This window comes from Ictalurus furcatus, chromosome 14 (genome assembly GCF_023375685.1).
Source record: "Ictalurus furcatus strain D&B chromosome 14, Billie_1.0, whole genome shotgun sequence".
NCBI lineage: Eukaryota > Metazoa > Chordata > Actinopteri > Siluriformes > Ictaluridae > Ictalurus > Ictalurus furcatus.
The window spans coordinates 4,141,358-4,162,524 of NC_071268.1; the positions used below are offsets into that span (position 1 = coordinate 4,141,358).

At 43.8% G+C, this 21,167-nt stretch overlaps 2 protein-coding genes across 2 annotated transcripts in view; one reads left to right on the plus strand and one right to left on the minus strand.

The window, feature by feature from the left end:
• The window catches only part of chrm2a (cholinergic receptor, muscarinic 2a), a 207,159-nt gene that overhangs the window by 167,634 nt on the left and 18,358 nt on the right, over positions 1–21,167 (minus strand). The window lies entirely within an intron of this gene.
• On the plus strand, positions 1,763–17,415 carry mtpn (myotrophin). The gene is made up of 5 exons (XM_053641686.1): positions 1,763–1,870; positions 2,064–2,182; positions 13,738–13,851; positions 14,007–14,090; positions 16,222–17,415. The coding sequence occupies exons 2-5, from the start codon at positions 2,111–2,113 to the stop codon at positions 16,306–16,308; spliced, it is 357 nt and encodes a 118-aa protein (XP_053497661.1). The 5' UTR covers positions 1,763–1,870; positions 2,064–2,110; the 3' UTR covers positions 16,309–17,415.

Below are 21,167 nucleotides of genomic sequence, written 5' to 3' on the forward strand. Positions count from 1 at the left end.
ATATCATCCTGGGTCAAAGAACATTAAAGCCAACTCTTTATCCGGAATGTACCGAGCAGTCAAGAGAGAGGAGGATACAGAAGTCATCCTCCCGAAATCATGCTTCATCAGTGCCATTTCCTGGGACACAGACCAAGAGACCAGACTGAATGCAGATCAAACGCTGACATCCCAATGCCCCATGACGAGTGATAGGTTCTGCCTCGCCTACGAGAGAAATTAATCACCTGGATTCATGCATCTCTATGGGACACCCTGGTGTTAATAAAACCAATCAGCTGCTACAACTTAAGTGCTGGTGGATTAGTACTGTTGAGGCAAAACGTTTACATATACCTTGGCTAAAGATATTCTACCTCAGTTTCACTATATATAATTCACTATATCAGAATTCCAGAGGGTCAAAAGGTTACATTTACGTTACATTTACATTTATTCATTTAGCAGATGCTTTTATCCAAAGCGACTTACAAATGAGAAAATACAAGCAAAACTTACAGTACACCAAGCTAACTGTCACTTTAAACAGTCTGGAAATAGATTTAAAGACTTTTAGAAGCTTCTAACTGGCCAATTGTCATAATTAGCAATGAATTTAGAGTGCACCTGTGGCTGTATTTAGGGCCAGTGGTTTTTGCCCTTGATACCATGGGGGAAAAAAAGCAACTCAGCCAAGATATAAAAAATTTGGATCTCCATGAGTTCAGTTCCTCCAAAAGAGCAATTTGCGAATATAAAAATGTTGTCATACGCTGAATCGTTCAGGAAGGAAGCAGTTGCAGTTTCAGGAAGGGGTTCAGTTGCACTTACGCCAGCATTGTATCTCACTGTGATTCTTGCCTGGTTTCCCACTGATGCTAAGCAGGGTTGAGTCTGGGCAGTACTTGGATGGGAGGCCTCCTGGGGAAAACCAAGGTTGCTGCTGGAAATGGTATTAGTAACTCTTTGCTAAACTACTGTTAAGTCTCAACAGAAAGTGTGGCATATCTCACATATTATTGATTGTTCAACAGTGAATCAATCAAGCCCTTTGACACGCTAACTTCCTGTTTTGAAAGGAAATACACTTACGTACAGCACAGGCTCCCATCCCTGGTCCTGGACTACCCCCTGCCCTGTGTGTTTTACTGTTTTCCCTGCTCTACCATACCCACTTCAACTCAGGAAGGGGTACTCCAGGACCAGGGTTGGGAAACGGTGACTTACAGAATCAAATCTTGGATCTCAAGCTGTTTCATCGGCCACGAAACTGGTATTTTGAGAAGACGTTCCCAGGCTGACCAGTTGAAATTGCAAGCTGAGGGGCATTTTCAGATGGTTTATATATATATATATATATATATATATATATATATATATATATATATATATATATATATATATATATATATATATATATATATATATAAACCATCTTTATATATATATAAAGTCCAACCTAGCATGTCTTGCAAGTCAAATTACATGTCTTAAAAAAATCGGTTCTGAATCTGACTTCCTCAGCCTCGGCGCGGACTTTTATTCGGAAAGCCTTGTGCAAATGGGATGATCTTCAAAAAAAACCAACTGTGAATTAACTGTACTTCTAAAGCTGTAAGAGGTGTACGTGATTTGGTATATTTAAATGGGTGTGCGTGTGTCCAACCTAGTCCAATATAAATCCAACCTAGCATATCTTGCCAAATCAGATTACCTGTCTTCAAGAATCGATTCTGATTCTGACTTCCTCGGCCTCGGCAAGGACTTTTATTTTGAAATCGAACCAACCCGCAGAACCGGAAGCTGCTAATTTCACTGTGCTAAGGCGGATCCCGTTCTCTAACGTCTTTGAAACTTTGTTCCGAATCACATATCCGCCCTGTTAAACACAGTAAGTCACCTGTTACCGTGTTCGGTTAGTGTTCACGCGCTCGCGTTTTACACGTGGTTAAATAGCGCGTGCGTTGTTATAATAATAATAATACTCATAATAACAACAACAATAAAAGGATTTGAATTGTCTGAAGTTAGCCAACTGTCACAGCTCGCTAGTGCTAACTGTTAGCTGGAATTGTTGCTTCTAGCTGATCCGCCGGTGAGTTCCGCTGCACAGCGACAGAAGTGGAAGAGCATGGGCGACAAGGAGCTGATGTGGGCTTTGAAAAATGGTGACCTGGACGAGGTGAAGACGTTACTGAAAAAGGTAGGAGCCTGGAGCAGAAAGGCTGAATTCATGGAGAAACGCGCTGAGCACAACCTGAGCTAATAATAATAATAATAATAATAATAATAATAATAATAAAGATAATAAAGGCTGTAGGAACGTGCTGACGTCTAGTGGCGAACTTCAGGGGTCCACATGCGGTTTTGTAAACATTAACTTAATTAGCAACGCAAGCAGGAGAAGTTGAACGTGTGTTTTTTTTAGGCTAGCTTGCTAATAACTAACCGGTGCTGCTGTAATGAGGCGGTGGATTTATTCACGGAATAACTGTAGAGGAAACAAAAAGCCTAGCTAGCCGTGTTGCTCTTTATCAGGCCTTGTTAGCTAAAATCAAGCTGCTCTATCTAGTAGCTAACATATTAATCTCTCGGTATTGTGTGACATTCATAACAAGGTGGTGGAGGGGTTTTTTTGGGGGGAAGAGCATCAATATCTAGCTCTCGGCCGTGACTGGGAAGCTGAATATGGATGGATGGATGGATGAATGGATGGATAGACAGATGGATGGATGAAGTGGGCGTGTTATGATGTATCGGTTTGCCCCACACGAATCAGCCATTTCTGTTCCGGTTCACGCAGTCAGGCCTCGAGTCGGACATCTTAGCGCGCACTAATAACCACGATAATAAATAACACACACGATAATACACTAATAAATACGACCCCCTTAAACAGGATTAACGTGCAGTAAGGTTTCAGGGGAAAGTCGCACCAAGCTCGAGCAGTCGCTCGATGACGTAACGTGCCGATTTGCATACTCCCCGAATCGCCGGGTTCATTTGCCTATCCAAACGAGTTACATGGAGCAGGAAGGATTTCCGAAGACACTCCGAATAAAGAGAGAACGGAAGTTTTGTCCGAGTGAGTGACGCGTCCGTGAAGCCCGCGCGCCGGTCGCGTTTCTTCGTATACGACGGTTCAGGTCTGTTTGGACGAGCGGCGTTCCGGAAGCGGTTATGTTTCACCGTGTTCATCACGTAAAAAAAAAAAATCCACCTTCCTGGTTCGAATCCGTTAGCGCGTTAGTTAGCGTCGTCGTCGGACGTGGCGAACGATGTGGCTTTTTCGACGGATGTAATTCCTGAACGCTCGTCAGATAAAGATGAAAAGGATGAAGGGATGCCGGGTTAGAACAGGCTAGAACGTGATCGTGGCTCTTCTCCGTGATTACTTACTCGATATGAATTCCTCATACACGGTCCCCTCGGAAAGCACCGGAACAGTGAGAGAGATGATACGGTGCGAGACGACGGATCAGAATTTCAGCTCTCGTCTCCTCATATTTACATCGAGGCGTGATGAACGACTCGGAACTCGGCACCTTCATTGACGGACCACCCGAAGTTTAGTTGAGCGAAAATATAGTCTATTGAAAAATAGTACATTCAAGTAAATAACGCTTGCATAACACTTGCTCACAAAACTGTTGGTTTCTTCTTTTGTGAAGCTTTTAAAGGATTTTACCACGGGTTCTTTCAGGTGTTGTTTGTTTCGGGGGGTTTCTCCCTTCAGTCTCCTCTTCAGGAGGTGAGATGCTGCTCAGTTGGGTTAAAGTCTGGTGATTGACTTGGCCAGTCTAAAACCTTCCCCTCGTTCCTCATCATAAATTCTTTTGTTCTGTTTTGAATCATTGTCTTACTGCGTGATGAAGTTCCTCTCTGTAAAATTCACAGATCCTTTCTTTCGCCACACTTTTTGCTATTACTTCTTTTTTTGCTATTACATTCGATTTAACAGGGCACAGCTGGGCACCAAGAAACACCTATCAGTCACATGTTCCAGTATTTTTGAACACTTGAAGCAAAAGGTGTCGTGTTCTGAGTTGTTTAACACGTCTAGATGTAAACATGAGGAAACGAAAGCTGAAATTCTGATCCATGGTCTGATGTTCATCTTCTGATCTCAAACCCAAATGTCTTCGGTGTAAAGCGAAAGCAAAAGAATCTGTCTTGCTGTTCCAGTATTTTTGGAGGAGACTGTATGTAAAAGCAATAAACCACTTGCTGTCGTACTGAATATCGGCTCGGTGGTGATATTCAGTATAGAAGCATGATTGTGAGTGTCGCATGGCTTAAATGAACATGACGTCACACATTAAATGGTTTCTTGTTCAGATTTAATGTGATTGGATTAATCGTAATTTCGTATAATTGTATGTATATAAACGTACATATAATCTTATTATTATTATTATCATCGAAGTGGAAGACGTCTCCTGAATCCCCAGGGCTAATTGGTCCTCTGTCCCATCCATTTGAACTGTTAGCCCCGTGGTGTGACTATGGAGGAAAACATGGAGGAACCGGAGGCAGTGCGGATGGGAGAAGTGTCGGAATGGTAGCTCGCCGACCAACCGCCCACGGCCAGAGTCTAGCCCTGGCAGCATTGCGAAGAAAGCCGTGCCACACACTCGTGCCGTCATGACTAGTCAAGAGACGGCATCTTCTCATAGGATAGGAACACAGTCTCATGAGTAATTGAGACACCGACGCGTCATCGAAATACTATAGTACGTTTCCACGTCACTGCCTGCGATTTTAAACGCGGACGGCGAAAATAGCGGCAAAGGCTCGAAATGAATGCGTTTTCTCCTACGATTAAAGTTAACGGATGCTAACATTGTCTTTTATAACATGCGACTGTGTTAAAATCTCAGACGCTTTAAGAATGCAGACGACGTGAAGCAGTGAAGTAGTGAACAGTTGGGAAATGAACACGAAGGAAACCGTTAGGGATGGAACAACTGGACAAGCATTGTTTTTAAAACCATGATGAATAAAGCCATGCATAGGTGGAACAACCAATGATGATCAGTGATTGGGCCTTGGGATGAATGGTGATCAGTGATTGGGCCTTGGGATGAATGGTGATCAGTGATTGGTTTTTGGGATGACTGGTGATCAGTGATTGGACCGTGGGATCAATGGTGATCAGTGATTGGTTTTTGGGATGACTGGTGATCAGTGATTGGACCGTGGGATCAGTGGTGATCAGTGATTGGTTGTTGGATCCTTTAATTTAAAAAAAAAAACACACCACTTTTTATTATTGATACATGGCATCAATTCCCATTAATGTAGCAGATCGCTGGGGAAATATAACGATACAAATTCTATACCATAATAAATTAAGCCACGATGTGATTTTCTGAGATTTTGTGATATTTTTATTACATTTTAAAAATTTATTTGTGTTTTCTTTAATAACGTTAATGTTTGATGGTAAACTTTTGTACTTAATCTTTAAAAGTGCTAAATGATAAAAAAAAAATTCCACCTTGTCAATGTTAAATTAAATATTTTTATCTTATTATTATTATTTTGCAGATGTTAAAGCATCATCGTGTGTGTGTGTGTGTGTGTGTGTTTTTTATATATATATATATATATATATATATATATATATATATATATATATATAAAAAACGTCTCTTTATGAGCATTCCTACATCCCGTGAGCTACATTTTCCTAGCGGATGTTTGTGAATTTTGAATGGCTCAATCACTGGCACATTCCTACTGTAATAGCCAATATCCTGAACAAAATAAACACAATTTGGTGTAAAACTTTAATCAGATGAGGGGGCTGTTAGCTGCGTGTCCTCCCAGAGTTTAAAAAAAAAACGGAAACCCTCGCCACGAGACACAAGCAAGATTACCGTTTGGATAAATAATTAGTCACGGCAGTTTTCTGCTTTTCTGGAATGAACGAGTTCGCACTGAAAAATTCACCATAAGATCAGTCGTCTTCTCCCCAGTAAAGCGAGACATGAGCCAATCGACGTGAATCTGGAATGCATTTATTTATTTATTTATTTATTTAAACTCTTAAGTATTAATAGACATGTCCTGGAAGCCCCGCCCCCTTAACTCAATCTCACACGCTCTCGCGTTCTGTCGCAGTAAATGGAGAACTTTTCGATTCCGTTAACGCGAACTAAAATTGGTCGAGTGTACGTTGGACTTGGCTAACATCGTACCAGTGTATTCTTAAAATCAGTTTAGCGTTACCAAAACGTCTCCACCAAAGACGACGCTTTCGGATTAATTGGATCGACAAGGAATGTATCGGATCTTTACAAAATAACGTCAATGGTGATGATCTACGGATGAGCATCAAGAGAGAACGTCGGCCATGCGAACGTTAGACACCTGTGTGATATACACACATTATTGTTATTGTGAAAGCTGCAAAATATTCAGTACATCAGTGTACCATATGGGAGGAGACTCTGTAGATAGGCAGGTAGTGTGTGTAACTTGCTAGCTAGCATTAATTTGCTAGCTGCTATTGTTTGTTAGCTCCATTTTTAAAACAAAAAAAAGATCATTCTTGTGGTTTTATCTGAGCTCTGGAGCTTAAAAGGAAAGAAGGAATCCAAGTCACTATATGACCACAAGTTTGTGGACACCTGACAGTAACTCTCGTGTGTGCTTGTTGATCGTCCCATTCCAGATTTAGTCCCCTTTTCCACTCTTCTGGGAAGGGATCCACTAGATCTAGGGGCGTGGCTGTGGGGACTTGTGCTCATTCAGCTACACGAGCATTAGCGAGGTTGAGGTCAGGCACTGATTTCGAAGAGGTTCCGGTTCCAGTTCATCCCAAAGGTGTTCGGTTGGCTCTGAAAAAAGTTCCAGGGCCAGCTTGCACTTTGATTGATTTTTTTTTTTCTTCATTCAGTACTCAAGCTGTTGGAAGTGCTTGAGAAACTATTTCTGGACCCTGTTTCTGTAGAAAAGTAAACTGGAGTTGGAAGCTTTTATAGAACTGGATGAGGAGGAGGAGGATGATGATGCACCCACTGATGGAAGTGCGAATTTATATTGGGTGGTTTTACGTGCGGTGAACGTGAGAACAGAACAGTCCAGATGTTAGCAGATCCATGTGTTTCATCTTGTTCATGGTGGAGTTGTGATTTTTCACTTGTATGATAGCAGAAGTTAGGAGTCTGACTACACATGTTCTAAACTTCCGTCTTCTCTTGTCTTCGGCTTTTGTTTTTGGTAAATACGCAGCGCGGTCGTGGTTCAACTTCCCCTTTTTGCTGTTAATGCCTGAGCTGAGTGTTGACGAACAGCGCGAGCTTTACTCCGGTCGCTTTCTGTTTGTAGTCTCCGTTGCTTTAATTAGAAATGACAGCAGCCAACACGCGTGTAACCGAAGACCATCCATCAACAGCAGGTCCCGTGTCACAAAAAAACCACCTCAGACTTAATACTGTTCACTACAGGTGCACTGCAACACACTCTTTTTCTCTTAATGCGCTCGCCGTGTGTTCTCTCAGTGAAATGTCTTCCACATCGCGGTAGAGGAATTCTGGCCCAGTCTTCAGTGCAGAATTAATTTCGTTCAGCCATGTTGGATGGCTTCCGAACACGAACTGCCACAGCATCTCGACGGGGTTCAGGACTTTGACTAGGCCGCTCCACTTTTGAGGTAGACCTGCTCTGTGTATGCTTTGCTCTTGTCTTGATGTATGACCCGATTGCGCTTGAGCTTCAGGTCACGAACTGATGACTGGACATCTTCCTTCAGGATTTTCTGGTAGGACCCGAATTCAGGGTTCTGTCAATTATGGGAAGGTGATGCGGCCCGGAAGCAGAAAAGCATCCCAACATCATCACGTTACCACCACCAAGTTTCACTCTTGGTGTGACGTTCTTATTGTCGTGTCTTAGCTTTATGGCAGATGTAACGGGACGCATGCCTTCTAAAAAGTTTCACTTTCCACTCAACAGTCCACAAAACGTTATTCCAAAAGGCATGTGGGTGTTCATGGTGGTTTTGGCTAATATGAGACAAGCCTTTATGTTCCTCCTGGCAGTGGTTTTTGCCTTGAAAGTCTCTCATGGATACTATTTTTGCCCAGTCTCTATCTAATGGTGGAATTACGAATGCTAAAAAGAACCCAGAAGAACATCTATGTGAATAAGGTATTCACATGGATGTTCTGCTTGGTTCTTTTTGTGGCTTCCTGGATGATTCGTCCATACACTTTTGGAGGAATTTTGGTAGGTGGGTTGTCTCCATTCGGAGATAATGCCTCTCACTGTGGTTTGGTGGAGTCCCTGGAAACGGCCTCGTAACCCTTTCCAGACCGATGTATTTCAATAACCTTTTCTTTCTCGCCTCCCATTTTATTGGGCATATTCTTGAGTAATAACATGTACTAGCATCCAGTGTTGTGAAAAAGTATTTGCCCCATCCTGATTTTTTTTCAGATTTTGTGTACATCCCATACTAAATCGTTTCAGAAATTAAAACAATATCTAAAATAAAACCAGGGCAACCTGAGTAAACACAAAATACAGTTTTTAAATGATCAATGTTATTTATTGAAGCAAAAAAAAAAATCCAATACCAACTGGGCCTGTGTGAAAATGTATTTGCCCCCATAGTTAATAATTCCCCAAATCTATGAAACTGTATTGATCATGGGGTTCATCTGGACTTAGACGCAGCCAGGCCTGATTACTGCAAACCCTGTTCAATCACATCAATACTTCAATAGAACTTTTTCAACAGAAGGAAGTTGGTTAAAAGGTCTTACCCAGTAACACACTATATCAAAGTTGAAATAAATTCCAGAAATGATGAGGAAGAAGGTGATTGAAATACATCAGTCTGGGAAGGGTTACAAAGCTATTTCTAAGGCTCTGGGACTCCAAAGAACCCACAGTGAGAGCCGTTATCTCCAAATGGAAAAACCCAGAAGTGGCTGACCTTCCAAAATTCCTCCCAAGAGCACAGCAACTACTCATTCAGGAAGTCACAAAAGAGCCAAGGACAATATCAAAGGAAATACAGGCCTCCCTTACATCAATAAAGGTCACTGTTCAGGACTCCACTATCGGAAAGACACTGGGCAAAAATGGCTCCATGGAAGAGTGGCGAGGTGAAAACCACTGCTAACCCAGAAGAACATTAAGACTCCTCTGAATTTTTTTGCCAAAACGCACCTTGATGATCCTCAAACCTTTTGGGAGAATGTTCTGTGGACTGATGAGTCAAAAGTGGACCTGTCTGAGACAGGGCTCTCATTACTTCGCATAAACCAAACACAGAATTCCACAAAAACATCATCATAAATATGATCAAGCATGGTGGAGGAAGTGTGATGCTGTGGGGATGCTTTGCTGCTTCAGGGTCTGGGTAACTTGCAGTAATTGAGGGAAACGTGAATTCTGTTCTCTAGCAGAAAATCCTAAAGGAGAATGTCCGGTCTTCAGTCCGTAAGTTGAAACTCAAGCGCAACTGGATTCCGCAGCAAGACGATGATCCCAAAGAATAGGAATAAATCCTAGTCGTAGAAGTAAGTGAAAGACTGATCTCCCTTTTTTTTTTCTTTGCTTCAATAATAATAACTGTATTCTGTGTTTACCCGGTTTGCCTCTGTTTTATGTTGTATTTCGTTTGAAGATCTAAAACTAATTAGTATGGGCTATACGCAAAAACAGAAGAAGTCAGGATGGGAGCAAATACTTTTTCACAGCGCTTTCACAGTTTTGTGCAGCTCATCTGAGGTTACAGCATTTGTGGAGCAGGGGTCTGCCCTGTCAGTGTAAGGTAGCTTCAGGAAGTAAACTTTCTGTAGCCCTTTTCCTGTCGGTGTTACCACAGAAATGAAAATAGAGAACTTGTGCCACTGGGTGCCGCAAACGCGGTCCGCGCTTTAAAATACGACCTGGACGCTTGAATTGCTTGCAATGCTAACCACACATACACCGTCAGCTGCATGAGTATTAGGACATTGACAAAGCTAGTGTTATTTTAGCTGTCTACCCCAGTGTACTTGAGTTGAAATTAAAATGCAGCTTTAATTTCAGGGGCTTTACATCCAAGTTGGGTGAAAGGTGTAGGAATTGCAGCACTTTAAGATGTTGTCCCCCACGTTTAAGGCACCAGAAGTAATTAGACAAGCTGACGATCATAAACTGAGTGGTCATTTTTAATTCTTTGTCGTGCATCCTTTGGAGTCGACGACTGAAGTCTGGAACCCATCGACCGGACATCACCAGACACCGGGGTTCTGCCAGGTCTTTGCTGCTGTCTTCAGTTCCTGCATGTTCTTGGGCTGGTTGTCTCCAGTTTTTCCTGCAGCAAGTGAAATACAGCTCAACTGGATTCTGCTCAAGTGATGGGCTTTTTGACCAACCCAAGTCTTGGGACGCTTTCAGAGTAAGCTTCAGGTCATTGTCCATCTGCAGTGTGAAGCGCCATCCAGTGGGTTTGAAGCATTTGGCTGAATCTGAGCAGATAAATACACTAGGCCCTTTTTTCATCCTGCTGATTTTCTCATTCGTCACGGGATCAGGAAATACACGGGGAAACGATTCCATTGGCAGTCGTACACACCCGCGCCATGACGTGAGGTTTTATGCTTCAGATCAGGAGCAGTTCCTTTCCTTCTCCATACATTTTTTCTGGTCTTCCTGTTTTGGTACATCCTGTGGTAAACCCTCTGTATTTACTCTGGTGAAGTCTTCTGCTGATTGTTGGCTTAGACACACATCCACCTTCCTCCTGGAGGATGTTCTTCATCTGGCTGACTGTTCTGAAATGGCTTTTCTTCACCGGGGAAAGAATTCTTGTCACCCACCACAATTGTTTTCCGCGGTTCTTTCTTTTTAAAAATAATTGATTTAACCACACCTGATGTGTGTGCTCGCTCGCGCTCTCTCTCTCTCTCTCTCTCTCTCTCTCTCTCTGGCTGTCTCTCTCTCACTATCTCTCTCTCACTGTCTCTCTCTGGCCATCTCTCTCTCAATCGCTCTCTCCGGCTGTCTCTCTCTCTCTCTCCTGCGCTCTCTCGCGCTCTCTCTCACTGTCTCTCTTGCTCTCTCACTGTCTCTCTTGCTCTCTCACTGTCTCTCTTGCTCTCTCACTGTCTCTCTCTGGCTGTCTCTCTCGCGCGCTCTCTCGCTCTCTCTGGCTGTCTCTCTCACGCTCTCTCTCACGCTCTCTCTCTCACGCTCTCTCTCACTGTCTCTCTCGCTATCTCACTCTCTTTCTCTCTCTTTTGCTATCTCTCTCTCTCTCTCTCGCTCTCTCTGGCTGTCTCTCTCTCTCACTGTCTCTCTCGCTATCTCCCTCTCACTCTCTTTCTCTCTCTTTTGCTATCTCTCTCTCTCTCTCTTTCTCTCTCTCTCGCTCTCTCTGGCTGTCTCTCTCTCTCACTGTCTCTCTTGCTCTTTCACTGTCTCTCTCGCGCACTCTCTCGCTCTCCCTGGCTGTCTCTCTCTCTCACGCTCTCTCTCACTGTCTCTCTCACGCTCTCTCTCACTGTCTCTCTCACGCTCTCTCTCACTGTCTCTCTCGCGCTTTCTCTCACTGTCTCTCTCGCTATCTCTCTCTCACTTTCTTTCTCTCTCTTTTGCTATATCTCTCTCACTGTCTCTCCCCCTCTCTCTGTCTCTCTCTGTCTCTCTCTCTCTCTCTCTCTGGCTGTCTCTCTCTCACTGTCTCTCTCTGGCCATTTCTCTCTCAATCGCTCTCTCCGGCTGTCTCTCTCTCCTGCGCTCTCTCTCACTGTCTCTCTTGCTCTCTCACTGTCTCTCTTGCGCGCTCTCTTGCTCTCTCTGGCTGTCTCTCTCACGCTCTCTCTCTCACTGTCTCTCACGCTCTCTCTCTCTCACTGTCTCTCTCGCTATCTCACTCTCTTTCTCTCTCTTTTGCTATCTCTCTCTCTCTCTCTCTCTCGCTCTCTCTGGCTGTCTCTCTCTCTCACTGTCTCTCTCGCTATCTCCCTCTCACTCTCTTTCTCTCTCTTTTGCTATCTCTCTCTCTCTCTCTTTCTCTCTCTCTCGCTCTCTCTGGCTGTCTCTCTCTCTCACTGTCTCTCTTGCTCTTTCACTGTCTCTCTCGCGCACTCTCTCGCTCTCCCTGGCTGTCTCTCTCTCTCACGCTCTCTCTCACTGTCTCTCTCACGCTCTCTCTCACTGTCTCTCTCACGCTCTCTCTCACTGTCTCTCTCGCGCTTTCTCTCACTGTCTCTCTCGCTATCTCTCTCTCACTTTCTTTCTCTCTCTTTTGCTATATCTCTCTCACTGTCTCTCCCCCTCTCTCTGTCTCTCTCTGTCTCTCTCTCTCTCTCTCTCTGGCTGTCTCTCTCTCACTGTCTCTCTCTGGCCATTTCTCTCTCAATCGCTCTCTCCGGCTGTCTCTCTCTCCTGCGCTCTCTCTCACTGTCTCTCTTGCTCTCTCACTGTCTCTCTTGCGCGCTCTCTTGCTCTCTCTGGCTGTCTCTCTCACGCTCTCTCTCTCACTGTCTCTCACGCTCTCTCTCTCTCACTGTCTCTCTCGCTATCTCCCTCTCACTCTCTTGCTCTCTCTTTTGCAATCTCTCTCTCCCTCTCTCTCTCCCTCTCTCTCTCTCTCTCTCTCTCTCTGTCTCTCTCGCTGTATCTCTCTCTGATGGGTTTTTGCAGATTTTTCAGCCTCATGATGACACTGGCAGTGGCGGCTATTTGGACTTCATCTTGAGAGTTAAACAGCAACAGATTCCAAATGCGAATACCACGCTTAATCAACTCTAGACCTTTTTATCTGCTCACCTATACGTGAAATAATGAGGGAATAACGCGCACCTGGCCACGGAACAGCCGAGAGGACAGTTTGTCCCAATTACTTCTCCAAGTACTGAAAACTCATAGGCCAGAAATCTTTCTTTATTAAAATATCCAGATGGTGCGAAGGGAAGTAGATATTGATCTGTGTTGCCGATCTGGTCAGTGTCTCTGCGCAGAAGCTTTTGATGCCGTTTGCTGATTAGAGTATGGCGCTGAATCGCATCGACGCCGGTTTTCGCAGTCACAGGACTACCTCCGCGAGTGCACAAGGTTTGTGCTCAAACGTTCCATCGCACAATTCGTGACCGCCAGCGACCTTCGACTGCTCTGCGGGAGGAAGAAACCTGCCACGCGTACTGCAGATCAGTTTTGGTTGTGCATGCACAGTGTGTGAGAGGGCATCTGTGGTTTGTATCTCGCAGGCATATACGTGAGTCTTCACTGTGGCCGAGAGAGAGACCCTGCGGTGCGAGAATGCGAGAGGGAATATGGGTGTGTACAGTTCCTCCTAATTACCTAACTAACCAGAAGCTCGAGTTCTCACAGAAGGAAGAGAACGGTGGACCTAGACATGAGCAGAAAGGAGATAGAGATCGAGACCTCAGCTAAGGGGGGTGTGGGGGTGGGGGGGGAGGACTTTAACGTTTATCCAGCAGAAATGTGTGTGTATGGAGTTCAGAGGCTGGCTCGAGCGGACACAATTCCCCGAGTGATGGATGAAGGGATGGAGGGCAGCGTTGTGGGAGAGAGTGGAGGTGATGAGGTCAGCAGCACGCATTGATTGGTTTTTGAGGTGCTGCCGTGTGTGTGTTTGTGTTGACATTTCATCCTGTCTGTGAATTTCATAGGAAAAAAGTTTAAACAGTTTAGAAGGTGTATTGATTTTCTCTCCGTGAACATTGAAGGTATACAAGTGGAAACTTTGAGAACTGTACCTTAAACTGTGTGTGTGTGTGTGTGTTGCAGGATGAGGATGTGAACCGGACGCTGGAGAGCGGTAGAAAGCCCCTGCACTACGCTGCGGACTGCGGCCAGGCTGAGATGGTGGAGTTCCTGTTGTCTAAAGGAGCAGATGTGAATGTAAGCTCATGTTGAAACTGTACAGTTCTCCCGCTGCCTTTACGCTGAAGATTAAACCTAGCAGTCCACAGGAGATTGATGAATCCAGCAGTAACTTCCTGTGCACTAAAACTAACACCCATGTCCGCCCCCCTCTCTCTCTCTCTCTCTCTCAGGCTCCAGACAAACATGGCATCACTCCATTGCTGTCTGCCACTTACGAGGGTCACCTCACCTGCGTCAGAATCTTACTAGAGAAGGTACAGAGACATGGATTCAATACGACACCCCGCTGCAGACCCGTTGGTTTACTCGTTGTGACCGACACCGCTCCGGTCCACTTTTCACACTCCTTTAACTTTTTTGTTGTTGTTGTGTTGTGTTTTTTTTTGGTCCAGTTATAACGGTGCACTTCACTGCGTATCTGCAGTGCCCGCTCGCTTCACACGAATTAAGAGCCTCGTTGTAGCTCACACGGGACAGGAAGTGACCGTCTGACGGACACACAGTCTGTGACGTGACGTAATAACCAACATCGGAGTTTATTCTCTGCTGCAGAGAGTGTTACAGGCGCTCCGTTATTAATATGCAACACAACACTGTCTTAGCATATTTATTATTATTTCCACGATCCATTCATTCATCAGTGGTTAAAAAAACACCATGATGGTTAAAATTTATCGTTTGCATGTATTATTATTGGCGTATGGGAAGTATTGATTATTCCTCCTTGATGGAATCTGATTAATGAGAGAGACAAATAATAAGGAATCAAATAATAAATCTTACACCTTCTATATGTAAATCTTTGCAAACCAAACATTTGAAATACTTTATTATTATTATTATTATTATTATTATTATTATTATTACATTTCTTGGAATTTTGTTCGCATGACCGCTCTTGTATAATCCTTGAAAACAAAACCTAGTGCTTGAAAAGTCTTTTGAAAGTCCTGGAATTTTTATGATGAAGCATCTGTACGAGCCCTGTGAAGCACACGTGAATCCGGAACGATCCGTAGGGCGTCTCGGGTCTGATCTTTCGCCTCCTTTCTCGTGCGAAAGTCAAGAAAGCGCCGATTTTAAGTGAACGGGTTCGAGTTGTTTTCTGCCGTTGCTGCAGTTTTTTGATACCGCTTTAGAGAAGGGCCGTGTTTGGAGAAAATAAACCCGTCCCATTCGATTCCAGGCAGAGGCGGTCGAGTTCTGCTGATGCTCTGAAGGAAAATCTGTCACTCATAAATCAGGTGTCGATATTTACCTGGGAACTAGCTGTTGTCTCAGGAATTTTCAGAAGAGAAAAATGCTGATAATTATCGACATCGCTTGTCCAATGGTCTCCCGTCGAGCCGTAGCTCCAGACAGTTGAATTCCAAATGAATGATTTTTTTTTTTTTTAATATTATGTACGATTTAGACTACAGGAGGACTACAGTTTAAACTGTAGTAGGTATTGAACAGCACTTCTGAAGGTGCGAGTTCTTAAAAAAAACACCTGGGAAGTGGGGCCTCATTCAGTAAAATGTTGAGTACAATTTCATCTTGGTGTAGCGATAAACCCACACACTGACGCACAGGAGCTGGATAAAACCCTGAAAGCCTGGAGAAATACTCAGCGTTCTTGCTGTTGCCTTTCTGTCGGCTTCGAGGGGTTTCCGAGAACAAAAAGGAATATTACTCTATTTAAAAATGTCAGTTATGCCTTCACTGTGGAAAACCCAAACGGTATTTCATTTTCAGAAGCAGGAAATGGTGCACAGGGCAACCGACATGCGAAGTCATGAGTACGCAGAGCTCGGTGTCTGTGAACACATTCCTGTCGTATTCGTAATGCCGAGCTCTGACTTTAACCGTGGTGGTGGTGTTGGTATCAGATTGGGCTGGTACCAGTATCTAATCTAAAGATCGGCTGATTGTAGATAACTGCATGAATGTACGGGTGTTCCTAATAAAGCGGGTCATGATGGAGAATGCGGCGGTTAAGAACGCCATGCAAAATGTTTGCCTACAGCAGGGCCGAGCAGACGGGTAGAAACGCCGAACGCACCGCACGCCGCTCTTGCATTATTCACGGCGTAGATTTATTCTGTCATCAAGTCATCATGAAGATTTAATAGACTGACAGTTCAGCAGGGACGTGTTTGTGTAGTACATGCAAATGCACTGTGTCCTCTCTCTCCCTTCTCTCTGTCTGTCTGTCTCTCCCTTCTCTCTGTCTGTCTGTCTGTCTGTCTCCCTTCCGCTGTTTCCCTGATCCTCCTAGATTCTCCATGCAATTATAGAGACTATGGGCAGTGTAATGACCCTAGTTCACATTAATGAGCTCAAAACATTCTCTATTTATCGTGAAAAACGTGTGTGTGTGTGTGTGTGTGTGTGTGTGTACAGGGTGCTGATAAGGAGAGGAAGGGACCAGACGGGCTGAGTGCGTTCGAGGCAGCAGAGAGCGAGGCGATAAAAGCCCTGCTGAAGTGAGGCTCAGCCCGCAGAACCGCGTCTCTCATGGCGTGAACAGACGCTTGGCTGCCACCAGACAGATCACACACACACACACTCACGCACGTCTTGGCGTCTGTCCGGTGGCTTCCTCGTTGTCTTCTGGGTTTTCTTTTTGTGTTCCACATTTCCTTTTTTGTTTTATTATTATTATTTTTTAATTATTATTATTATTATTATTATTATTATTATTATTTTCGGGGAGTGGGTTTTATGTTTACTCTGCTAGCGTATATGAATTAGCGGACCTCTCAGTCAGTCATGCCGTCCACACGGGCTACTGGCTGGGAGGAAGCGGTTAACCTCCACCCCTGCGTACCACTAAACACACGCTCGAAGCGCTTATTTGCAGAACAAAGCTTTCACATCTTGCAAATGATCCCCCAGCCAAAGAATCAGCAGAGAACAATGATGTAAATGTGTGGGTTTTTTTTTTTTTTGGTGACTGTAAGACTTGAAAAGAGGCTGGTTTTTAAATTTAGCGGGAAACAAAAAAAGAATTTCATGTCTAATGCCTAGTTCCATGTGATCAGGGGTGGCGTGTGGGACTAGCAGAGTGGCAGATAAATAGATAGATAAATAAATAACCCTCTCCCAGTGAAAATGTTACATTCCCACAGAGCGGTCTTGATCAGCTCTTCTAACAACAGCTTACAAATAATAATGAATTTAAAAAAAAAAAAAAAGGTATTGAAACCATGTCATGTCAGCGTGCACTTCTCTTTTTTTTTGTCATGTTTGTACTCTTGAAAATATGGGTTAATAAGAAAAACTATAAAGGCTCTTGCTGGGAGAGAGTGGAACCACACAAGCACTTCTGTCACTGATAACGACGGACTCTTCTGCTTACCCGACTGCATGCTAATGCCTCTGCTCCTATACGCTCTGTGCAACAAAAAAAACGCTCGCTCGCTCGCTCGCTCACTTTCTGGATTTGTTTTGTTTTGTTTGTTGTTTTTTTTTTCGTTCAAGTTGCAAATTCAACCATGGAACAAAACAAGAAAAAGAACAGTTTAAAGCTTTCTATCTGGCTTCATTGTGAGAAAGGTTGGTGAAAGAAAAAGGAATAAAGAATTTTAATTTGAACACACTGCTTTTTGTTTGTTTATTTATTTATTGAATACGGAGCTTTCCAAACGTTTTGGCCGAACGATCCCAAATGGACGTTACGGAAAACTTTCAGCAACCACAAGCCTAACTGAATGTTGAAATAAACTTGACCTAAAACATCATCGGATATTCCACACAAGTTCCTAAAAGTAGACCGCGAGACCCACGAGGACCATGGATGCACCGAAACGAAAATTCTTAGCCGAAGCCGAATATAATGACAAACGTGGCCGAATACCGAACGCGTTTTTTCCGTTTGTTTTGCCATTTTTTTCACCATTACGTAAATTAAATCGTCAAAATGTGCTTTTCACTATTTTGTCTTGCTTTTCAAAGAAAAAAAATCAATTACAAAAACTACAATTTCAAAATATTTATTTAACACTGAACATTTTTTTTCATTCCAGCAGGCACAGGCTACCAACAAGGCACAATATAACTTTAAATAAATATATGAGTAAAATAAAAATATTTTGATGTGGTCATCTTTGAGCCCCTTGAATAGCCGATGTTAGGCCTATGACTGACTGCTGAAAGAATGGAACACTCTGTAGCCTACAACTAAAAAGTGCATTAAAAAAGTGCAGAAAATGGTTCTATTTGGTTCTATACGGCTGATGATATTGGGGATATATACCGCTCACGTCCCTGTACACCTCACAGAGTATTAGAGTAGATATAGTAGAGTTAGATACGTTGTTAATGTTATGGTCCTTGATAGATTTAGTTAGTTTGAACTATAGATCGGTTCATTTAGTCCCCGCTGGTGTTTCCGCTCCCAGTCCGTAGTACTAGTTCATGTTTCTTGTTGTGTTGTGACCCTGTTTTCTGTGACGCGGCTTTGATTCCTGCTTCGCCCCGTTTATGCCTGTTTGCCGTTCGCCCGAAACTTTTGCCTGTCTCGACTACGTTTTTTGGATTACGATTTGGATTAAATAAATAAATACGTCTTTACCTGCTTCCGTACTCTACTCCCTTACGTCTCGCGACGTGACAGGACAGAAACAAAACAAACGCACGTGTCCACGGTAAACATCCGAAGAGCACGTAGCTCGTGCATGCGCGCGCCCCCTCACCGAGGGCGTGAAATTCGCGCGTCTCACTCTGGTTGCTAGGCTATTTTGTCGCGTCATCAAACGCATCATTGTTCGGTCAAATTTATTCGGCCTTTTCACTTATTAATTTCGCTTAATTTCGGTTGCCGAACATTCGGCGCATCCCTAGTAAGAACCGTATCCCACCTGTGAAACGTGGTGGTGGTGGTATCATGGTTTGGGCTGCATGACATCTGATGATTTATGCCAAAATATAGAAAATTCGTAATGGTGCACAAGCTTTAGAGCACCACCGAGTGAGATGACTGTTGTAATGTTTGATTTGTCCAGCTGAACGGAACATGAAACTTTGTCCAGAGATAAAATTCTGTGAAAACCATGAATACCGACGAACCTTGGGTCAAACGTGAATAAATACTCGTGTTGGAGTTCGATTCTTCTGGCGGGTGTTGGACCGAGTCCTGACAGAACCGGTGTGACTCGGACACACTTTTCAGTCCAGTCCATGAATGTTCTCCGGGATTCGGGTCAGGGCGTTGTGATGGCCGCTCCAGTACTTTGTTGTCGTCGAGCTACTTTGTTAACGTTGGATGTTTGTCGTGGTTTTTGTCCTTCTGGAAGAACCCACGTGATGCTTCAGTATCCTCATGACGCCGTCTACTTTCTTTTACAGTTACTTTTATTTCTAGACACTCAAAGCACTTTACATAGTATGGGATCTCCTCCACCACCACCAGTGTGTAGCATCCACCTGGATGATGCGACGGCAGCCATCTTGTACCAGAACGCCCACCACACACCAGCTATTAGTGGAGAGGAGATGAGCGTGATCTAGCCAGGTCAGAGATGGGATTATTAGGGGGTCATGATAGAAAAGGGCCAATGGGGGAATTCCGCTAGGACACCGGCGTTATACCCCTACTGAGGTCCATTAGGCGCTTTTCCAGAAAAAAAAAAAAACACTCTTACAACGTGATGCTGCCGCCCCCGTGCTTCACAGTTGGGATTTAAACCCTCGTCCTTTTTCTTCCATACGTAGGCTACATATCATTATGACCAGAACGTTCAAATTCTGTTTCATCTGACCAGAGGACACTTTGGAGAAGTCGTGAAACGGGTGGTAGCCGAAACAATCCAGTTCGGTTTCAGTTCACCGTAGGAACCAGATTCTTACCGACGATCTAGTTTACGTTTAGCAAACCGCAAGCACTTCTTATTTATCGCTCCGGACGAGCCGAGTCTTAAAATCGCTTTCCCCAGGTTGATTTCTCGTGCCTCGGGTTGTTTTTGCGGCCTTAATGCGGCAGATAAATAAACGTTTTCTGAGTTTGCCAGGGTAATAGTAATTTGAAACAGCAGGGGGGAGATGAGGAGGCAGGTGATGGAAACGATGGAGATTAGAACAAAAAAAAAGGGAAGGGAAGGGGGGGTGTTGTGGTGGAAGGAGATAGACGTTAGCAACGAGAATGAAGTGCCGCGAGAGAGCGCGCGAATATTTTACCAAGGAATGGTTTGCATTAATCACCGTTACAGCACCATCAGAGCAACGTTTATTTTCTAGCAGAGATTCCAGCATGGTCTGGAGTATCGCTCTTAATGCGGAGTTTCTGAATCTGCATTTTTAATACCTGGACATTTTTCATTTACAGCTCACACTAAACCAGGCTGTGCTGAGTAAGACAACTCCGCCTTGTGATCCAATCCTCCTGTAATGTAAGACCAGCACAATGTGGAAAACTGTTTTCTGAGCCTCAAATCAGTTATTCAGACAACTGTGTAATAAAAAAAAAATGTTTTGGTGGGTTTTTTTCTTTCCTCTGAGCCTTCAGCCTACACAACCCTTTACGACGAGCCAGTTGGCACGTGAAGAAGCGCCGCTGAATAGCTCGCGTTCGGCAAAACACAAACTCTTTATTTTTCCTCCCCCCCATTGTCCTCACCGCACCACTAAACGTGCTCGATGGAGTCGAAGCTGTGAATGTTGTTAAACGTGATTTATTATCTCCACGTTTTTAAAAAAAAAAGCTCTTTTTTTCGGCCTAGTTGTGGTGGAAAAGGAGCGAGCCAGCCAGGCGGTGTATCTGCACAGACTCCTTATCAGTCCCTCCATCTATGGCACTCTCATGGCTTAATAATTAAATCTGCTTCTGTTTTCTGGTTCTGTGCTTTTGTCTATCTATTTTTTTTTTTTTTTCTGTGGGCATTTCTTTTTCTCCTGAACGTCTACCTTTACATCTACTGCCCCCTGCTGTTTGGCAACGATGATGACGTCGCAGGACCATGTCTCGGATCCTGTAAAATCGCACACGGTAGCACGTACACCTCAGATGTCAAACCTCAAATAAAATATTTTATATATACATATATATATATATATATTTTTTTTTAACTTTGCAAGAATGTTATTTGTAATTCAGTCTCTCAGAACTCCGGTGGACAACCGAGGATTGGCAGACTGTCTGCTAAATGTTCATATTCTAGATATAACTAATTGCCAGCTGTGCTAATTAGTACTCTCTCTCTCTCTCACACACTCACACACACACACACACACACACACTCACTCTCCCTGTCTAGTCTCCTACAGTTGCCATGGGTGACTCCATGCTGTACAATGCTTGCTCGAAATTGCGCTTAATGAAGTGTCGCATCTAAATGATGATGATGATGATT